Here is a 19,190-nt window from a genome sequence, read left to right as displayed (position 1 = left end):
TGGGGTTGGTGATTTAGCAAGAAAGGTGCAAGACTGAGCAGGTGGACTTGTTTTTTTTAATAGTGATGGGAAACAATGCAGGTTACATTGTTACTTGTTATGCCATTAGGTATAACGGGTCTTGAGAGTCACTGAATCACTCAACCGATTCTTTAAATAACAGTCAACTGAAACAAGTCTTTTTGAAATTTGCACATTTTTCCACTAATAACATTACTATTTTCCGTTCCATTTTGTTACTAACTGGGCATGATTTTTTTTAATAGCCTACACAAATTAAGTAGTCTACTTCAATAATGTTCTGTATAGTCAGGCACCTTGTGGGACAACGCATATATTTGATTCAATAGGGAGCGACTTCAGTGAAAGCATCAAGGTAAATCGTTTGCTTAAAAGAAAAATTCAAAAATACAGAAACAGCAGTGTTAAAACCTAACAAACTTGTTAGTGAAATATTGTGCTTGAAAAAGGTCAACCAAAAATGACATTATATTCATACATTTTTAAATGTGACCTTTTTGTCCAAACACTTATTGAGGCTGCTGAATGTCTTAGTTTACCAAATGATTGTTAATCTACAATAATGGGAGGCAAATTGTGTTGTATGATGTTCACACCACTTTACCTTGATCTTATTTTTCAGATGTCAGCCGGAGAGTTTGGATAAAACACTATTACGTGACAGGCAGCGGATGAAGACTAAACGCTAATGGAACAAGAGATGTGCACACATGATAACCTTAAAAATAAACACTGCAAATATTTTCAAAGGCCTCTCAGATCAACTTGATCCGAGACACAACATGCGGACCCGTGGAGCATTGACAGATTTAATCGGGCCTTTGGTCTTCAGACACCAGATATAGAGTTACCCAGACTACACAATGCAAAAACGACAGCTGAGACTGACCTGGAAGTAAACTGAATCTTTAAAGCCACTGCGTGCATGCACAACTGCATTCCAAATGTTTGGACAGTGTAGTCAGCCATAGTTTTTAGATAGGCCTAATACAGAAAATCTAAATAATTTTCTTTCTCAATTTTGACATTGCATGAGAAAAAAAAAATCTAAGATTTTGATGCTTGCATGCATGCTATGAATTCAGTGTATCCATGCAACCCAGAACTGTTCTTCTACCATTATCTCTCCCATTCTAACAAGCCACAAAAATATATGAGTATTATTTTAAGCATGGCAGTGAAGAGCTTTCTGGACCAAAACCAATTATTACATTTACTGAAACATGCAGGGCACAGGCACTCAGGGCTACAGGTGAGATTTCTCAAATGTGTTATTATTGAAAGACCTTTCAATCTACGTTTTTTTTTTTTTTACTCTTGAAGCTTCCATCAGATTAGTTTCTATTTTTCTGTTCTGTCCACTCAAACAGTTCAGAGATTCTAGCCTTTGCATTTAAAAGCCCAGTTAGAAGTTGGGAGAGAGAGGGGGGAAAAAAGCAAGAAAAAAGCCACAGATGATCAGTCACGAACGAATAAAGAGAAACAACGTTACACAAGCGCGTTCTAAACAGTTCGCCCAGTGTAGAGAAACCGACCGTCATACCCATCTTCTGTCTCTTGATCTCGATGTTCTTGATCTTTGCCTGTCTTTTTAATGCTATAATTTCATAGACAGCAGGGGGAAAAATCCATATCCCATCATAAACGTGTGCATGTGTGCTCGTAATGATGTTTGCCGTGTGCTGTTGTTCTCTTTGTGCAGAAGAGTATTAAAGAGCCTAATGAGGTATAACCATTGCTCTTTTTTATATTAAGACTATTATTCAAACACAGCCTATTAACTTGATGAATTGCGATAATTAATGGATATTTCTCTATGTGGCTTTTGTGCTGTCAGGTGTGCGGTGAATATTTAACTGTTTGCTTCACAGGTTCTTTCGAGCGCTTGGCTCCTGGAGGGCCGACGAGAGCAGAATTTACAGCTGTTTATTTCCATTCTCATAAGCGGCACTATCCATACTCGCGCTCATGATTTAATTATGAGTCACACATTTGAATGAATAAAGTTCACTATTAGTCAGCTGGCTGCAGACCAGCAGGGTTCCGTTAGCGAGAAGCCATGCGATTTTCAGAGAGAATGGAGTCTCACAGGAAACCTGGGCACTCGACTACAGAAGCCTTTGGTCTCCTCAGGCGATGACCTCCGTGCCGCTGCAAAAACAATGAAGCCGCCTTCCAGCGGTGCCTTCGGACTGCAGAGAGCATATTTGTTCTGTTTGTTATATGCCTGACAACAACGAGATGGCAATCATTTCCGGCGCCGTATGCTCTCTTAAGGGTTTGGGTAACGTGGTCTCGGTTGGGAACAGTGTGATGTGGGCATTAGTTGAGAATGAAATGACTAGATCATGTCAGAACCGCAGCTTCAAGCTGTTTGCCAGCGAGTCCTTTATCTGACAGCACCGCCGAGCAAATACTGATCAGAGAAAGATAGCTCATAAGTATGGCAGAGCTATAAAATCTCCCAACTCAGTAAAAGAGAACCGGGCCGGGGGCCGTGAGATTACTCTTTCGAGATGACCAATTATTTCGAGAGGTGCTCGTCGAGTTTTCCGCAGGACTTTTTGGGGCTTTCTCAGGAGATGTGAACATTATCCTCTCAAATTGCTCCGTCGTCATTATCTGTCTCGTGGCTTTCATTCACCTGAGTATTATTTGGAAACCGCATGAATGCGGCCCGAATGAGACTGGCGAGGGGAAATTAACCTGTGAGAGAGAAGCAGATTATCACCATTCATGCTTCTAAAATATCTGAATCACAAACCGAAGGGAAGCAAGACTCTCCCATTGGCTTTATGAATACAGTCTAATGCACACAAAGCCAGTGGCCATGTAAACCTACATTCGTGTTGTTCTGATACCCAACACCAATCAAAACCCCCTTTTTCTTTACTCCACCGGGCCTCAGAGGTCTCGCACAAACCACAAATGAGTCTGATTTGATTTGACAAACAAATGAACTCCTATCAATGGCAAATAGATCCAGCATGTGTCTGTGAGTGTGTGAGATGTACTGAAAGTAATGAATTTGTAAAGCTCATTCCCTTCCCTCAATTAAAAGTGAGCAAGAGCAGACGAGAGTACAACAGGTAATCACACATTTCCATTCGCACTTGCATTTTCCTCCGTTTCATTCTTCATTAAACTGCAGTTGATTTGTTTTCCTTTTTTCCACGTCTGATTGATAGAGTGTATCATTTCACAATCTGTCTTTGTTATCATGACATCTCTCCTCTGCACAAATGAACCCGAGCCTCTCGGTGCTGAAACTGATGAATAGAGTCCATCTGTCAGAGCCTCCCAGACCTTTACTGACACCTAGTGGAGGAGATTCTGGTCAGAACCATGGCAAGAGTTTTATTTCTTCTTTATTGATTTGTTTTATTTGTTGAGCTGCTTGCAAAGGAGAGCTGTGCTATAACTTTTCTAAGTAATCAGACAATTTATTTGCCTTGTAAATGCTAAAGCAATACTGAAAAAGTCTCATAGACTTACAACAAAGGATCTGAACTACATCCAGAGAATAGAATATCATGGAGACAACCACATAAATAATAGCACAATATCATAGCAACCACATAAATAAATAGGTTTATATTACTTAATATTTTGCATTACATAAATACCTTTTTTCTTTAGCCACTTGCTGAGATTAGAGTAGACAGACATATGACTTGCACTGCAGGCGTTACTTCAGGGGGAAAATAAAGTGTCTGCCAAATGCATTCATATAAATGTAAACTCAGAATCCAGAGGCTTAGGACCCACCTTAAGCCTTTACTAAGGCAAAACTGGAGAAAAAAAGCTAAAACTAGAAAACCACAAACTAAATCTAATCACACATTACAGCTGAGAATAGACAGACCAAAAAACCTCATAAGCAACAGGAGAGCTATATTTACACAAAAAAAGTTAACAAAACTAACAAGACACACATGAGACCAATCAAGAAGTAAACAGGAAATCCACAACTGTAAATGAGACATCACACTTAAAAAGATGGCAGAAGACTCCCAAAACCCTTAAGCAGAAGACTTGTTTTTGATCAGTCTGATGATCAATGTTACCAAAATTTTTTGCATGCATTGTAAAAAGTGCATTACATCACTTGCTCAACAATGGATCCTCTGCAGTGAATGAGAATCTGCTGTCAGAATGAGATTTTAAACAGCTGATAAAAACATCAAAATAACGAAAAGTTGCATGTTTGTAATAAAAAAAGCCTCTATTCTTTTATGAGTCATTTAAGGGTACACCTACTTTAAATGGCATAAAAACAGTGTAGAGGCTCTTCTGGACACAAACCCCGAGGCCCAATTGGTCACCAGCTGTTAAATGCTTTTACAACATTCTGTATTAAATTTTGGGCATGTAAGCAGTGTTTTTATTGATGCATTGTTTATCATCACACAATGGGATTAATTTTGGGCAATTCTCAGAAAGTAGGCCTCCAATAATCATGTTCAACCATGTGCTGTATTTCACACCATTCAAGCAACATAACATGCATAAACAAGCTTATCAGACCTACTGAATCATTTCTCCCATTAGCAAACACCCTCCCAACCAACACCCGAAGAATTTAAATGTGAGAAAACTCGTTTTACTTTCTTCTCCTTTTTCGACGAGTTTTTTTGACACAGAGAAGCTGAGGTTACAGGCTGAGATGAAAAGCTATATTTCTGTTAAACGTGGTGATTTGCATTTATGGTGATAAAAACTTGATTTTAAGACTAGCACAATTACAGATGATGTCTGTGATACCACTAAAATCTCAGACGAGTGGGTGAAATCCGTTTTTATCAGATTTGATCACGTGCTCGCCTTAAAACTGCATACATTTGTTGTTAAAATGTTGAAAAAAGTCTGCAGTATATAATTAGTCACTAGTATACATTAAAGCATTTGTTATGCGTTTCTGAAATTCTTATTGCAAACTGATGGGAATATGTGATTGAATGTTACATTCCTCCAGTAAGTAAGTTCATCTCATCTCAAGTTCGTGAAAAACTCCTGTTGAAACTTCTGCCAACGTTGTGCCCTTGAGGTTCTGACCTGCAATGCAATTAGTCTCCTTAAAGTTGATTTGTGTGAAATGCATTTGCTAAACAGTAGGTAATGAGTGATTAACACAGCCCCCTGCCACCTCATCAAACCCCTGCCAAGCCCAAAGCGCCGTGTGCTGTGTCATGACTGCTATGTGGCTGACAGAATGAGATGATATTCCCATATGCAGTGTTGGGGAAAGTTACTTTTAAAAGTAATGCATGAGAGCTGTCAGTCAATAAATTGGAAAAAAAAGTAACTTGCGTTACTCTCTTGTAAATTAAAAAGTAATGCGTTACTTTACTAGTTACTTGAAAAAAGTAATCTGATTACGTAACTCGCGTTACTTGTAATTCGTTACCCACAACACTGTCCATGTGTCTTGAAGTACAAAGCAAAAATCTTTTCCAAGCAGTCATTTTCACAATGCATTGGTTGATAAATGTAAATCAATTCAAAAATTTTATTTTTCCACCAAATTAATAGTGGTCATCTTCAGCTGCCTTTGATGGTGAACATCCCATAGATATACTGAAAAAGACATAAGTAATATCTAGAGGCCAGAATATTAAGAGACTACTTGCTAGGAGTAACCACTTAGCAACCACCCAGAACACCCTAGCAACCCACTAACAGAACACACTAGAATTACTGTGGCATTTTTGTATGGGCAAACAACTCTAATATTTTAGGCATTTTACTCACCAAATCGGGTTTTAGTTTCTTATACTAGCTGGATTTGAGAAATGTTTGTTGGTTCACTTTTCAGTGGGGAAAGTTTTGTCCTTACGTCAAAAAGATGTAAAGATGACACACCTTTGGCATGAGAAACGTCATTAGTCTGACATCTGATCCGTGGACACCCTCATGAAAGTGGAAAACTATGAATAATAAAATGAGGGAGTCTCCTCAGAGTGTAAGACAAGATGTGCTGTTCTTACGAAACATTGTTTGATCAATATCACTGCTCTTTATGCTATTAATCAATTTATTTCACATTTAATTTAAAACTCATTATGCACTTTTGATAATCAAAACAAGTCATTAAGTTAATGCAGAGAAAAAAAATACAATAATGACCAGCTGACTGTACATTATTCTGTTTATGTACATGAAATATTGATTTAAACTGAAATATTTTATACATTTGTATTTTTTACAATATTCAGTATATCAGTTCCGCGACAGACAAATCAGAATCAGGTATTCAAGAGATATTAAAACAACAGACATGTCTCAAATATTATACGATATTTTTAATCACCCTCAGAAGGAGCCCCTTAAGTGACATTTGCAGAAAATATTTTGTGTGCATGCATGAGAAACATTTCCTCGAGGTTATGCTGAAGTTGCAGGTTCCAAGATGCGGTTGCAAATATCATTTTAGGGGCTTTTGTTTAAGAATTTTGCACTTTGATATTCATATTTCAATTTAGTCTTGCCTTAGTTTTTTTAAAAGTACAAATGTTTTACAGTTTCTCAATTAATATGATGTGGGGGGAAACAGCATGTGTAATAATTAAACAAGTATTACAAAAAAAAAATAGTTTAAAAAAAGTTTTAAATGAAATACGGCATGTCATGCAGCAGGATATAAAATTACACAATTATTAGATGAGAACTGAAAGAGAAACACTCTTCAAAATGTCTTTTTAGTTGAGGTGATGCATAAAAACAAAGTGACACATGTGGTCACAAATATCGACTTACCATCACTTACGTTCAAGTTCTTTTCTTATTTGGTTAATTCATAAATCCAGTAGAGTATATAAGGTATGAATAACTGTGACAGAACCACAGTCAGAGAGTCCAACAAAACTTTCCTTTTGTTGTACAATAATGAAGAAAACTACAGGTACGGGGTCTTACATCTGGCTGAATAGGGGGAAAAAATTATGTAGTTCACAGTAATTTGTTCAAAAGACTAATTTATTGATGGCTAACTGAACCATATCTTGCTAAGAGAATGAAAAGCATATATATATATATATATATATATATATATAGTCTATATAGTTTCAATAAGGAATAATTATACAGCATGCATATATATGCAGGTTGAAAAATGTTCAGGCTATAAAATCATTGTGAACATTATTGAATGTATCTGCTAACGAATATCTCCTTTTGTCCCCTGACTGTCCTGAAGTTCTACAGGTTTGTGTGGCGTTTGTGCTCTGCTCAAGGCAGGCCGTGATTGGATCTCCTGTTGACTGTCCAGACCAAGATACTGCAGGAACATCCTGTACCATCTCACTGGAGAAGCTCCTGGAACGAGCCGTTCAACATGCAGAGCTTATTCACCGCATCTCTGAGGAGTCCAAGTTGATGTTTGTGAGTAACAGAGAAATTAACCGAAAGCTAAGCTTATTAAAGGCTCTTTTTGGATTTTGCAATGTACCAAGATTACAATCTCACTAAATACCTGATGAGAATAGGTAAACAGTACAGAATGCTTCCTACATATTTTCAGGACGAGATGCTCATTTCATTCGGCATTGTGAATCTGCATATTTCCGAAGGGACCATGTGTTCTCCTAAATCGGTGCCGGTTCCTATGTCTAAAACTGAAATCCAACAGATTTCCGTGAGTTCATTTAATGGCACCTGATGAAATTCACTGTAACAGAGTAACTTTCAGCTAGGAACTTCTAAGATAAACATGTCTTTTTTTGTTTTTCCCTCCAGGACAAATGGCTCCTTCACTCAGTCCTTATTCTGGTTCAGTTCTGGATTAATCCACTGGTAGATGTACAGGCGTCTCTTATGAATTATGAGAATGTCCCAAGTGCCCTGCTTAACAGGAGCAAATGGATGTCTACCAAAATAATAAGCCTGGAGCAGGGTATACTGGTTCTTATTAGACAGGTGAATATGAATTGTTGAAAATTATGAGATCAAGCTCTTAATCAAACACTCTTTTTTTTCTTCATCTGGAAAGTTCCAGTATGTTTAGAAATCAGTCTGTCTTTCTCTCTCTCTCTGTCAGACACTGGGTGAAGGTGGTTTGGTGTTGGAAGGTCCTGAAGACACATCCGATCACTTTGTCTCTTCCGATATGCTTGAGACTGTGAGAAGAGACTACAGTGTGATCTACTGCTTCAGGAAAGATGCGCACAAGATACAGACTTTCCTCAAACTGCTGAAATGCCGCCAGATTGATAAGGAGAATTGCTCCTTTTTCTAACTTTAAAAACAAAAAGTCTTCTGCCATATTATTTTGAGTGTTTCAGTGTTATTCTGCCAAAGATGGCTTTGCATTTGCACAAATATTGAATTAAAAATAAAAAATTTTTTTGCATGTTCACTTGGAGATTGAGCCTAAGCCTGTTTTTTGCTTTTAATGTCAGATGGTTCACTGAAGGTTCGTAAAGTGTCATTTTCTAAATTAAAAATTAAAAAATGCATATCGAGAGAAATATTAAATCAAAATCACACTTTGCATACGAAGAATGATGGTACCTGGAGTTGTCAAACTGTGTTTTTCTAATGTCTAAATGTGAACAAAGTTAAAAATTCATCTTGGAACTGATCATGGGAAATTACACTGAAATGCTGAAAGTCCACTTATGAGAACACTGAAGTTTGTGCCCAATTATCACTCAAGAAGGAGAAAATTAAATGTCTATCCTGAGTCCAGTCTTATGCTGCGTTCAAGTCCTCCTGGGACGTTCGTACTTACGAGTTGACAAGTCGTAATTATGACGTCAGGTGCGTTCAAGTCAGTTTAGTCGGCACAAGATGGCGGTGTACCTTCTTTTAATAAATTACAAGAAAATACAACAGGGTCTGCATTTTTTTACTTGGATTTCAGCTGCGTAACAAGAAAATTACCAATTTAAGTTTATAGGACAACTAAACTATCAATTTAAACAAAAATTTACCGTCAACTACAGACGTTGCATCCATTGATTCCGCCATGTTTCTCATTGACACGCCCCAACTCGGAAACTCGGGGCTTAAAGAAAATTTCGAGTTTCCCACTCGTAACAACGACTTTGTGGTGGCGTTCATGTGCGTTCAACTAGTAAATACGATCTATCCGACATGACTTGAACGCACCATTAGACACTCTTTAAATCACAGACAATCCAAACTTTCCCACAGAAAAAGGGGGAAAATGTTTTAGTTGCCGTTTCGTTGACAGACCATATGGGGGCGCAAGAGAGTTGGAGTGCTGCTGCAATTCTGAGGTTTGCTGGTTGAATAGCAGTTAGCCACTGCTATTGAGAGTATTTTATAAATTGTAGCGCAAAAAAAAAAATGTAATGCTACTAGGCAGATGGTGTTCTGAAAACTGATCTAACTCAGAGGTGTTAACCACACAACATGCGCATGACTGGAAAAATCTAGGTTGAGGTTTGTACATTTACATTTAGTCATTTAGCAGACGCTTTTATCCAAAGCGACTTACAAATGAGGACAATAGAAGCAGTCAAAACTAACAAAAGAGCAACAATATTATGTTTATACGCCACAACAATTGGAGGACAACTTTAGTTTTAGTTAATGCTGAAAATATGATTTAAAACAATCTTTTATGTGATCATAAACAGCTAAAAATACCACACGTTTGCAACCCTGCACAATCACATGTCATTTTAGGGTTTAGGTTAACATGTCAAGCCTGACAAAAGGGCTTTTTCACACTCTAAATAGTTAACCATGGGTCATTCTATCCTGGGTTATCTTGCTTCACGTTTCACGCTGCTCATAATTCACCTGGGGTTAACAATTACCCTAACCTTGGATATTTATATGCTGACGTTTCACACTGTACATTCCTAAACCCCAGGTTAAAGTTCTTATTTGCATATTGGCGGTGTCACTGTGATTGATAGGATGAACAGCGCCCGCAACCTGTTTACATAACGGCTCTAGCATTGCGTTTTTCCTGAATGGACTTGTTGGTGGACTATAAAGGAAAGAATGGTTCCAAAGAATGGAAAGGTCCTCTTGTTCACCCCAGTTCACATGTTTTCCATCACCATTAGCTTAAACAGAATTTACACTGACAGATGGCAGCCTATAATCGCAACTTGAAGGACAATATCAACACCTGTACACATCCTCCATCATACAGGATTTACACCACATTGCAACAATGCTTTTCTGGACCAGCAGCAACAATATCAAGACATTTCTCTGCGTAGTGCAACTCACTGGCATATGCAAGCACATACTGCCTCACCTCTACCAATCCAGTTCTATGAATCAGATTCTTCCATAATTCATACACAAACACACACCTGTTAATCATGGCCGTAACCAGGGTTTGAAAATTAGTGAGGTCTGGGGTGGGGTTAAGAATTGTGCTATAATAACCCCTACAAATGATATACACTAAACACTTTAAAAGAGACAGACATGTAGATGTTTGTGAAAGATGTTTTCTCTGTTTTGGAGGGATGAACATTGTTAAATTATACCATATTTATTGCATCAAAATTTGTCAATACTTTACTAGGTTAGGGGTGGATAATTGTATCAGTTGTTTATTATTCATGCAACATATTACTGTTATAGTTTTCAATAATAATCATTGCTATATTTATGATAACTTTGTAGTGCTCTTATGAATGTTTTTAGCATGACTTTGTGAAAATTGAACTACAGTAGGCTACTGAATGAACTAGCATAGAATTCTTCATGGCTAGTGTTTGCATATTTCATTTCATTCTGTAACCTATACTTGTTCTACAGATCTCTGCACTAGTCCGCAAGAGCTAGATTTCATAACCCCAGGTAAAAGACGGTGCTGACTCTGCTTCTAAATGACAAGTGTGAAATGTTTCTCTACCTGGGATTAAAAGCAGGCTTTAGAACGACAATAACCCAGGGTTAAGCGCAGTGTGAAAAGCCATTGTTCGACCCATGTTTTTACCTGTTTGGATAGTTATCCATGTTTTAACACGGCTATTATTATCTGATGGTACACTCTTAAAAATAAAGGTGCTTCACGATGCCATAGAAGAACCTTTTTGTCTAAATGGTTCCATAAAGAACCTTTAACATCTGAAGAACCTTTCTGTTTCACAAAAGGTTCTTTGTGGCGAAAGAAGGTTCTTCAGATTATAAAAAGGTAAGAAAGAGATGGTTCTTTAAAGAACCTTTGACTGAATGGTTCTTTGTGGAACCAAAAATGGTTCTTCTATGGCATCGCTTGAAGAACCTTTTGAAGCACCGTTATTTTTAAGAGTGTAGGCCTGCATTATGCTATTTGTTTGCCATGTGCATATTATGTAAAGCATGAGTTTTTTATTAGACATAACTTAAACTACTGCTAGGTTCTCTGGTCAGATTTTCAGAATGCTGCAAGGCAGAAATATCAACCCCCTGAAAGCCCCAATTTCAAAGCAACTGCAAATTCATTGCCATTGCCGGGATAAAAGACTTCAACATTTAATTAAAGGAAGCTTTACTGTTTATGATGTTGAAATTACTCGCCTATTAGTGAATAAAAATGTAGACATTCATGCAGAATCAAACCTTTCCAGACCCTCTAAAATGTTATGACCTTCTAAAAGCCGCTCAGTTCCGAGTGAATGAGTCTTTTATAGGTCAGTCCTTTTTAATCTGCACAGCAAAATGTTTACAAGGCAATTAGAAAAATCTAATAAATTCTCACATCGCATCTACTCTCAAAGTTGTGTGAAATTGCTTGTAATGTTTATGACATGAAGGACTCTCTCTGGTCCTGAATTATGTTAATGCTTCAAAACATTAATAATATTATATGAATTATTTAGTAACATATGTTGGGGTAGGGGGAACTGGGTTCCACTTACTCCTCTTATGCTTCACCTCAATCTAATTTGGCTTGTGCTCTAATCCTCCGTTGAACACTCAGCAGGCGTTTCTTGTCAGTGTCTAGAATCAAAGAGCACTTAAAGACCTTGTTCTAATGGAGTTCCCCAAACTGTTCTCCAGCGATTCTGTTAGAAGTTAGATCTTTATGAAACCGAATGAAAAACGGTAAGATTACACAGATATGCAAATATTGGCTCTATTCCAAAGCCTTCTGAGCTGCACTGATGTCTACAAAGGTAGCATTCTACAGAAATCTCATAAGTGATGATTTGGAAAGCTCTCTGGGGTTTTAAAGAGTTTTACACTGAAGTTATGGGTTAGTATGGGGGAAACAAAATAAAAAATATCCCATAGATCGGCTAAAAATATATAATTCAGAAAAAATCTATTTGTGGTTTTGTGCAGTTTAAAAGAAGGGGGGAAATCCAGAACTGATATTTATGTCCTAGTCTATTGAATAAAATGGTGTTAAAAGAAGATTGTTGTGATTAAAATCAACTATTGACGAGATATAAAAAGCATGTGAAATCACACATCTGAAATTGTGCATGTCTACAGCATTCGTCTTCATTTTCCCCCTAGAACCGAACAGGTTACTATGGTAACTGGGGTTTGGTTTCACCCACAGGTGGGTGGAGCCTCTCTGTCAACTTTATAGCCAGCAAGTTTGTGCATCATGCAAATGGTACTCCATAGTTTTCCATCAAGTTAATGATGAATATATACATATTACCAGTCAGTAAGACTTTTTTGTTTTTTAAATAATATTTTTAAACAAGAATGCATTAAACTGATCAAAAGTGACAATAAAGACATTTATAACATTACAAGAGATTTCTATTTGAAATAAATGCTGTTCTTTTGAACTTTCTATTCATCAAAGTATCCTGATAAAATATGTATTACTGTTTGCACAAAAATATTGAACCGCACAACTGTTTTAACATTGATAATAATAAGAATCGTTTCTTGAGCAGTAAATCAGCATACTAGAATGATTTCTGAAGGATCATGTCACACTAAACTGAGGTAATGGCTGCTGAAAATTCAACTTTTCCATCACAGGAATAAAATATTTTTAAACATATTGAAATAGAAACAGTAATTTTAAAATGTGATAATATTTCATAATACATTTTTTTCCTGATTTTTTTTTTTATCAAATAAATACAGCCTTGGTGAGCACAAGAAACTTCTTTCAGAAACATTAGAAATTTTAATAATATATTTTTCATATATATCATATATTTAAATCACTAAATTCTCCCACTTCATCCACTATCTTGGATGGATTTTTCCACTGAGAAGGTTGTCTTCTTTTCAATAGATATTACAATTTGATCAAAACAAGGTAAATTGTTTTCACAATTGCTACCTTTTGGAACAGGTTTTGTGTCAGAAGCACATACTGTATGATGCCTTAAATCTGTCTACACAGGCAGCTCACTAGGTTTTGGAACACAGCCAATGTGTCTGTCAGGGAACATAACTATAGCGAGTCCCCTCTTCCCCTCTCCACTTTTATGTGGCTTCTAACTTTCACAGTACAAAATGCCACCACAGTCGCTGCTGCAGCAAACTGTTTAATCACCCTTCTAATACATCAACAGAGTCTTGAAGGTCAATAACATCAAATCCCAGATTATCAATGCCTTCACGTACATGTTGGTGGAGAATGAACTCCTTGTTATGTTCGTTGTGGAAACAGTAAGCACAGTGCGGGGTCACCGCAGGCTCCGTTTTGGAAAAGTTGGACAGGTCGACACGGTATTTCCCACCTTTGGTGCGAGAGATGACTGGCAGGAAGCTGTAACCCCACTTGATCTCCCGCGGAAGGTAGGAAGTTCGTACTTGGCAGGACAAGCTGGTGGATTCAGCCGTCCCATCCAGGAAGACCACCAGCTCAAAGTCCTGCTGCTGAAGAGTGTCTGCAGCCATTTCGGAAAACTGACTGGATTTGTCGATCACGTGGTACAGGGTAAGTGGACAAACAAAGAACAGGTTGTCCTTCCCAGCATCCACCAAAAAGTCAATATTCACCTGATCCAGTATGATGGTCTCCCCCTCTGGAGTGATGGTGGTCCGGAGAAGCTTTCCATAAATGTGGCTGCCAATAAGAAGAGTTTTTCGTAGGTTGGCCACTCGTATCTGGAGGCACAGATTCCCCTCCCAAAGACAAATGACTGCTGTTTCGCTGAAGGTTACAGTCTTTGCTCTTCTCTTCGGGAGAGAGATCTTTGCTAAAATGAGTCCACACATAAAGCAGTTTATGATGGCGCCAATGAGGGACTGGATGATCAACAGGGCGACTGTGCCCGTACAGTGACCCGTGAGAGCCCGACCGCCATAGCCAATAGTCGTCTGGGTCTCTAAAGAGTACAAGAAGGCGGTCGTGAGACTGTTAATGTTCTCTATACACTTCATCCGCTGGGATTCAGCAGAGTTCTGTAGAACTTCTAAGTCTCCGTTATTTTTTGCAAGAGAATACCAGAGCAAACCAAAAATGAACCAGCTTCCCGTGAAGGCAGCGGCAAATAAAACAATTACAAAACACCAGTGAATCTCAACAAATGTAGTCCAGAAGTCCATAAGGAAAGCAAAATGGTTGTGATATTCAGCAGTCCCAAATTTAATGTTGCAGTGGCCGTCCTTGGTAACAAAACGAGTTCTCCTAATTTTCCGCTCCACAAGGTGATTGTGAATCTGTTTCCGTATGAACTGGAACATCTTTCAGCTAGTAGAAAAACAGAAATACGTCTATCATATATATATCGAGAGAGAGAGACTCATTTTATATACACATTTATATATACACAAATACTACACACACGCATACACATTAAATACACATGTATTTAGAATCTTTATCATCAACTTTAATAATAAACTAAATAATTGTAATAATTTAAACAATTGTTAATAGACAGTTAATAATATTATATTAAATTTACATACATATATATTTGTAAATACATATTTAGATACTAATATACAAACTAAATCATTTTTAATAGCTGAAACTATTTATAGGGCCCTCTAACTGATATATACAAACATATAAAAGACAATTAAATATTATAATGTTTTAAGCTAAAAACACATTTTTAAAAAATGGTCTCCTCTTAATAATTCATAATACAGCAATAATAATTTGATGCCTTACAAATTAGAAGTAAAGCTCAGAAAATTTATTTTTCTTCTGTAAGAAAAGCACGTTAAAATTCATAAGTTGCTTACAAACCCAAACCTCTGTAGGCAAGAATAGATAAATACTGCATTTACTGCAGCTCATAATCCACTCAAACACAACAAACCACACCAGTAAAGCACCGATTGCTTTCTTTGTCACCCACAAATGTGAAAGTATTTGCCTCATACCTGCAAACTGAAAACGTCCCAGCAAACAAAGTGCTTTTTGAAGTTCAGGCCATGAAGCTCTCTTTCTGAGCATAGAACCATCAGGGTGCTGCTAAAATCCTCAATGAAATGTCCTAATCCCAGGCACATGCCAGAGTTTACACACCATAAAGCAAAGACAGCTTAGAAAATGGCTCCAAAACTAACCTCACATCAGCTGTAGTGTTCGCTCACCAATCAACTACTGCAAACCACACGAAAGCTAATTAAAGAGACACCATTATAGCATACGGGATGGGTTTGCATTGAGGGTCAATGTTCTAGTTATCCAAATTCCTCTTCAGATTCTCCTCAGCAATCAGGGAACCTCAATGTTCTGGTTGACACCCTCTTTATGCTTTTACATCTTTATGCTTTTGTCAAGTGAATCATAGGATTCAAAAGTTTAAGACTTTAGTTAAAGTTCTAAATGTAAACAAAAGCCACACTGCAGGGAATTTACAGAAGAAAGCTGAGAAATGGAAAACACACAGGATGTTCTTTGCCTACTTAGCGTTAATCTGAACAAATTAAATTAAACTCAAGTTTACTAAAACAAATTTAATTACAATCAAAAATTAATTGGCACATAATTCAAAATACCACAGTCAAACACACAGAGCTACTCAGGTAGAGACGCTACTAACACGCTACACAAATACCACTTATCACACGTATATCCAAATGTTGGAGACCAAAATGGAAATCTAATTTAAAACCAGAAAAAAAGTTTCAGGAATCTGAAAATGCCAGTTTCTTGGCATTCAACATGTAAACATTGCACAAAATGTCAGATTTCCATTGCGTCTATTTCATTTGTGATAAAGAATGATAATAATATAATTAATATATTTTTAAAAAATTAATATATTTTAAAAACCACAAAATTAATATAACAAATTCCAAAAGACACATTTTCACTATTAACTTTAAACTTTCAGACACTGTAAAAATTAGTTTTAAACTTTTATACACTGTTCAATAGAAAAACTAAAAAATGGCATGTGAAAACATCTACTAGCTTCTGAAAACCTGCTAAAAAAAATTTCACCAGACCACTGGTTGGTGGCCAGAAAAGTTCCCAACTTGGTAACAGTCAAGTTCCATCACATTTAACTTCAACATAATGCATAAATATAACATTCGTTCTCATTACACTCCCATTACATTATGTTCCCATTTAATGTGCTCAGTAAGTCCATACTTTTTTTTTTTGTTTTGTTTTTTAAAAAATTACAAAACGCATTGTTCTGAACTGGAGAGCAGAGCACAGTGATATGGAGATGGAGTGGCTCTATTTGACAGCAGCACTTGTGTGGCATAATTATGTAATTGTTCTCATTGTTTAAAATCTCTTAAGGACTTTCACATTCTTCTCTGGAATTTTCTGTCTAAATATTCAATCCTGCTGCCAAACATATCACAGCAGATAAGTAATAAGACCTGGTAATTACTTGTAATTAATGAACATGTAACAAGGAACTGAAGCCACATGAGTGGGAGCACATGAGTGATTTAGTTATAGTGACAACACTGAAATTAGCAGTGGCCATGCAACAAAACCCTTAAGGAAAGAAAGCAATTAGTTATAATTGTACCAGTACCATTGCTAAGGCCCTTCTCAAAGGGATTTATGGCATGCTTCAAATGCATTAGAGGAAAAACACAAAGATGACAGAGTCTCTAACTTATAAATCATCTCAATATGAATCAAGTAGGTCAATCTGAATGTGAAGCTTAAAAGATGTAGTTAACCCAAAACTAAAAATGTACTCAACCCTCAGGCCATCCAAGATGTGAAGCGAAAAGCTGTATGTTTGTAAGAAACAAATCCATCAAGGCGTTTTAACTTTAAATTGTTGCTTCTGGACAAAATATGAGTCCATAATTATATATATATATATCAAATGGCAAATGGAAATCAAATAATATTTCAGATCAATTTTATTTGTATATTACTGTATATTAAGCAGCAACTGTTTTCAATATTTCAATACTGAAAATGTTAATTGAGCAGCAAATTAGCATATTAGAATGATTTCTGAAGGATCATGTGACACTGAAGCCTGGAAAAATGATTGCTGAAAATTCAGCTTTGCATCACAGGAATAAATAATATTATAAAATGTTTTAAAATACAAAGCAGTTATTTTAACTTGTAGTAATATTTCATCATATTACTCTTTTTACTGTATTTTTTATCAAATAAATGCAACTTTGGTGAGCTTAAGAGACTTCATTCGAAAACATTTTAAAAATCGTATCGACCCCAAACTTGTGAACAGTAGTGTATATATAACAAATTGTACAGTGATGGTATCATAAGGTAATACCATGCAGTATCAGGATACTAAATGTGTACGATATTAAACCATATAAAGCATGGTAGTACAAGCAAAGCCACTCTTCTTGTACATGTTAACAAACACGATAGACAGACAGAGGCTGGTGAAAACACGTTGTCTTGTGTTGTGATCCTACCGTTCAGGTGTGCAAGTGCCTGCAGCTGGTATGTGCTGTACACATCATTCTTCATCTCCAGTTTGAGTTGACTGCTCTTCAGTAACTCAGACAGCGTGTCCTGTCTGATGGGAGTTTTCTCCAGGATCACAACAGCATCTTGATCCTTCACCTAGGAAACAGAACATAACTCAGCGACTGCAGGTTACTGTAAAATGTATTCCTTTAAACTGACTAGTATATTTTTGTTATGTTAATAGTACTAACTTTTAATTACTAGTAGGTAATCTTACTAGCATTAATAAAAGTAAAATAAATAAATAACTCTTTACAATAAGGTTCCATTTGGTAATTTTTGTTAACTTCATTAGTTAACATGAACTAGCAATGAAATATCTTTCTAAAGCATTTATTAAATGTTAATTAGTTTATTTCAACATTTATGAATACATTCTTAAAATCAAAAGTTGTATCTTTTAATATTATTTAATGGACCTGAGCTAACATGAACTAACAATGAATAGTTGTATTTTTTATTAACTGATGTTAACAAAGATAAAAGTATTGTTCATTGTTATGTAATGTTTGTTAATGCATTTACTAACATTAAATGGTAGGACCTTACTTTAAAGTGCTGACATAAAATGTTTAACTATAGCAGTCATTCTGACAAATTGCATATTAAAAGTTTTCAAATAAAAGCTATAAAACATCAAAATGTTACGACTATAATAAGCCATTGGCTTAGCGTCTTTAACAAAAGACAACTAGTATTTAACAAATAAGTACTAGAAAATTTGGAATGGATACTAGTAACTTAGACATAACTACTATTACCCAATACTTGCTAGTAAAAGTGTAATAGTTTACACAGTAACAACCGGAATACATAGTAGTTGTAAGTGAACGGTTTCAAATATTTCGGCCACAGTTTGTTACCAGTAATATTGCTACAGTAACTGCCACTACTGGATTAGTAGTAACCATAGACTGTATAAAAACAGGTAGTAACAGAGAAATAAGTACTAAAATTGAATGAATAAGTACTAGTCACACTGCTGTCTAATTTAAATTTAATTTAAATGCCAGTATCTAATGAATTGTAAGTGGAATATATAGTAGTCACTATTGGTTTACTTACTAGAAACGAAACAAAACAAAACAAAAGTTATGGTAGTTAGTCATTTAAAGTAAATTAAATGGTAGTTAGTGATTTCCAAGAGTGATTACTCCTCTCTCCTGCACACGCACCTTCCCGTGAATGAAGATCCGCACACAGTCGCGCAGAATTCGGGTGATTTCGAAGTCCGAGACCGGGCTGTCGGATGATAAGCTCTCCCGCGTCTCCGCAATCATCCTCCGCATCAGGTTTCAGTCTTTTTGCAGCTCTCTCGTTCTCGCTTTCCGCCATGATTCAGCCCGCTGAACAGCAACCAATCAGAATTCACCAAACAAAA

At 36.5% G+C, this 19,190-nt stretch overlaps 2 protein-coding genes across 3 annotated transcripts; one reads left to right on the top strand and one right to left on the bottom strand.

Moving 5' to 3' along the window:
• The first annotated feature begins 6,906 nt into the window (after positions 1-6,906).
• Positions 6,907-8,254, top strand: smtlb (somatolactin beta). The gene is made up of 5 exons (XM_016475105.1): positions 6,907-6,922; positions 7,217-7,401; positions 7,541-7,654; positions 7,756-7,935; positions 8,057-8,254. Exons 1-5 carry the CDS (start codon positions 6,907-6,909, stop codon positions 8,252-8,254), a joined length of 693 nt encoding a protein of 230 aa, XP_016330591.1.
• Positions 8,255-13,145: 4,891 nt separating this feature from the next.
• On the bottom strand, positions 13,146-19,155 carry LOC107679526 (ATP-sensitive inward rectifier potassium channel 1-like). Of its 2 annotated transcripts, XM_016475103.1 has the most exons (3): positions 18,985-19,155; positions 17,755-17,905; positions 13,146-14,611 (listed from the first exon to the last, which is right to left on the bottom strand). In XM_016475103.1, exon 3 carries the CDS (start codon positions 14,602-14,604, stop codon positions 13,465-13,467), a length of 1,140 nt encoding a protein of 379 aa, XP_016330589.1. In that variant the 5' UTR covers positions 14,605-14,611; positions 17,755-17,905; positions 18,985-19,155; the 3' UTR covers positions 13,146-13,464. The 2 variants fall into 2 exon arrangements, with proteins under 2 accessions (XP_016330589.1, XP_016330590.1); XM_016475104.1 differs by lacking the exons at positions 17,755-17,905; positions 18,985-19,155 and adding an exon at positions 15,256-15,312.
• Positions 19,156-19,190: the final 35 nt, after the last annotated feature.

This window comes from Sinocyclocheilus anshuiensis, unplaced genomic scaffold, assembly GCF_001515605.1.
Source record: "Sinocyclocheilus anshuiensis isolate Anshui unplaced genomic scaffold, SAMN03320099.WGS_v1.1 scaffold2218, whole genome shotgun sequence".
Taxonomy (NCBI): Eukaryota; Metazoa; Chordata; class Actinopteri; order Cypriniformes; family Cyprinidae; genus Sinocyclocheilus; species Sinocyclocheilus anshuiensis.
The sequence above is the reverse complement of the archived record's forward strand: the minus strand, read 5'-3'. Positions and strand labels throughout refer to the sequence as shown.